Genomic DNA, 1,699 nt, shown 5'->3' with positions numbered 1-1,699 from the left:
CATAGCGGGCATTTCCTGGTGGGCCCTGCACTTTTTTTTCAACATTTCTGAAAAAAGGGCCCACGACGGTGCGGGGCACACCGGTAAGTCAGTTCTCCGTCGCTAATGATGAGGGACCCCTTTAAGCCAAAAGTGCCCGGGCCCTATTTCTCCACCAGTCCATCCCTGTGTAGTAGTATTAATATTCCGGGTTGACTTCTAAGGCTTCTTGATCAAAGTGGTGCAAAATCAAAAATGTGAATCAGAGATAGTAAACTAGTCCTCGACACTCTTTGTAATGTACATTCTTTAATGTCAAAAAATGTGCAACAGCAGGTACAAACTTTCAAAGACAAAGAATTTACACACCAATTCATTTTCATGACAGTGCTTAAACTTTAAGACACAGCGTTATAACTTTGCTGTTACCAGAATGACAATGACCAAGTCTTTGTGCATTACTAAAGGTTCTGTGTTATGTCATAGTAGTGTAGAACTATGGTAATTGACTTTTCAATAACCATTACAGCATTCCACTATGGAACAGCGTGCATTATGGGGTTATGTAAATCATAATTATGGATTGAAATACTCAGACAACAAGCAATTACATATCTTAAAACGTTTTAAACTCCACAAACTGTACATGGTACAGTTAATCCCACAACATCAAATATAGCCTACGTATGTACTGTATCCCCACACCCCCTTTCAACTACAGTAGATTGTCAAAAATACAGCAGAGTCAATCCATGGCTTCAGAGAGTAAAACATTTCCGTTTGAAAATTTTACAAATAGGCAGGATGGCAGAGTGCTGTGGAGCAGCAGTACACTATAAGCCACTAATCTATACATGGGCCTGCATGCTCAAGGTGACCAAGGCACAAGCCCGACCTCAGTCATATCCCAACCCTACCCCATGTTTCTCTCCCACTCCTTTCCTGTCCCACTCTTCACGATTACTGCCATAAAGGCAAAAGTCCTAAAAACATTTTAAAAAGTGGTGGAATCAAATATATAGGGGATTTCAGTTCAAGTGTTGAGAAAGGAGACTACAGTCAAAGGATCTGACAGTGAAAGTTTCCTGATCTTCCAGTCGTTCTCAGAGTAAAGTGATATTACTTCTAGTTACAATCTATCAATTATCATTGAGTCTTATGGCACCCATTAGCCGCTAGCTGGTCCCTTAGGATTTAATTATATTTGCTGGCTTGGACGTAGAATCTGCCAGGCCAGACTCGGAGAATGGCTACAATAGCAGGAGAACGGTAAAACCCAATTATGTACCTCAAGAGGAGGTGTAAAATGAGGTTATTTACAGAAACGGTGGAGTATCACTTTAAGCTAAACTTATACTACCTCCTTTGACCCATTTTTGCAGGTACCACACAGGCAACCAAAGAGGCCATTTATCATCTGGATAGCACACAGTATGACTTCCACGGCACTGACTGCCACTAGTGTGCTGAACAGAGCGATGTTGAACTCCACAATGTTCTCTGGACTGGTGCAGATAAACCAGCTGTCCTTGTTATTCAGGTAGCTCTCTTCCCTGAAACAGACAGAAAAGGGTGGAAATATTGAGTCATGAGCAGACTAGTAAATACTACATGTGTCAGAATGAAATAAACATTAGCAAACATATAAGCATATACTTAAATCTAATAAGCTAAACGGCTGTACAGGGGTGTCAAACATAAGGCAGGGGTGGGGGGTGGG

General features: G+C 41.4%; 1 protein-coding gene across 1 annotated transcript in view; it reads right to left on the bottom strand.

Moving 5' to 3' along the window:
* Nucleotides 1-276: 276 nt before the first annotated feature.
* tm4sf21a (transmembrane 4 L six family member 21a) overlaps nt 277-1,699 on the bottom strand; it is a 4,317-nt gene continuing 2,894 nt past the window's right edge. Inside the window, exon 4 of the mRNA XM_063202498.1 lies at nt 277-1,532. Within this exon, the coding sequence (XP_063058568.1) occupies nt 1,331-1,532 (202 nt within the window). The 3' untranslated portion in view covers nt 277-1,330. The remainder of the gene's footprint in view (nt 1,533-1,699) is intronic.

The sequence above is a fragment of the Engraulis encrasicolus genome, chromosome 7 (assembly GCF_034702125.1).
Source record: "Engraulis encrasicolus isolate BLACKSEA-1 chromosome 7, IST_EnEncr_1.0, whole genome shotgun sequence".
In the NCBI taxonomy this organism is placed as follows: domain Eukaryota; kingdom Metazoa; phylum Chordata; class Actinopteri; order Clupeiformes; family Engraulidae; genus Engraulis; species Engraulis encrasicolus.
The sequence above is the reverse complement of the archived record's forward strand: the minus strand, read 5'-3'. Positions and strand labels throughout refer to the sequence as shown.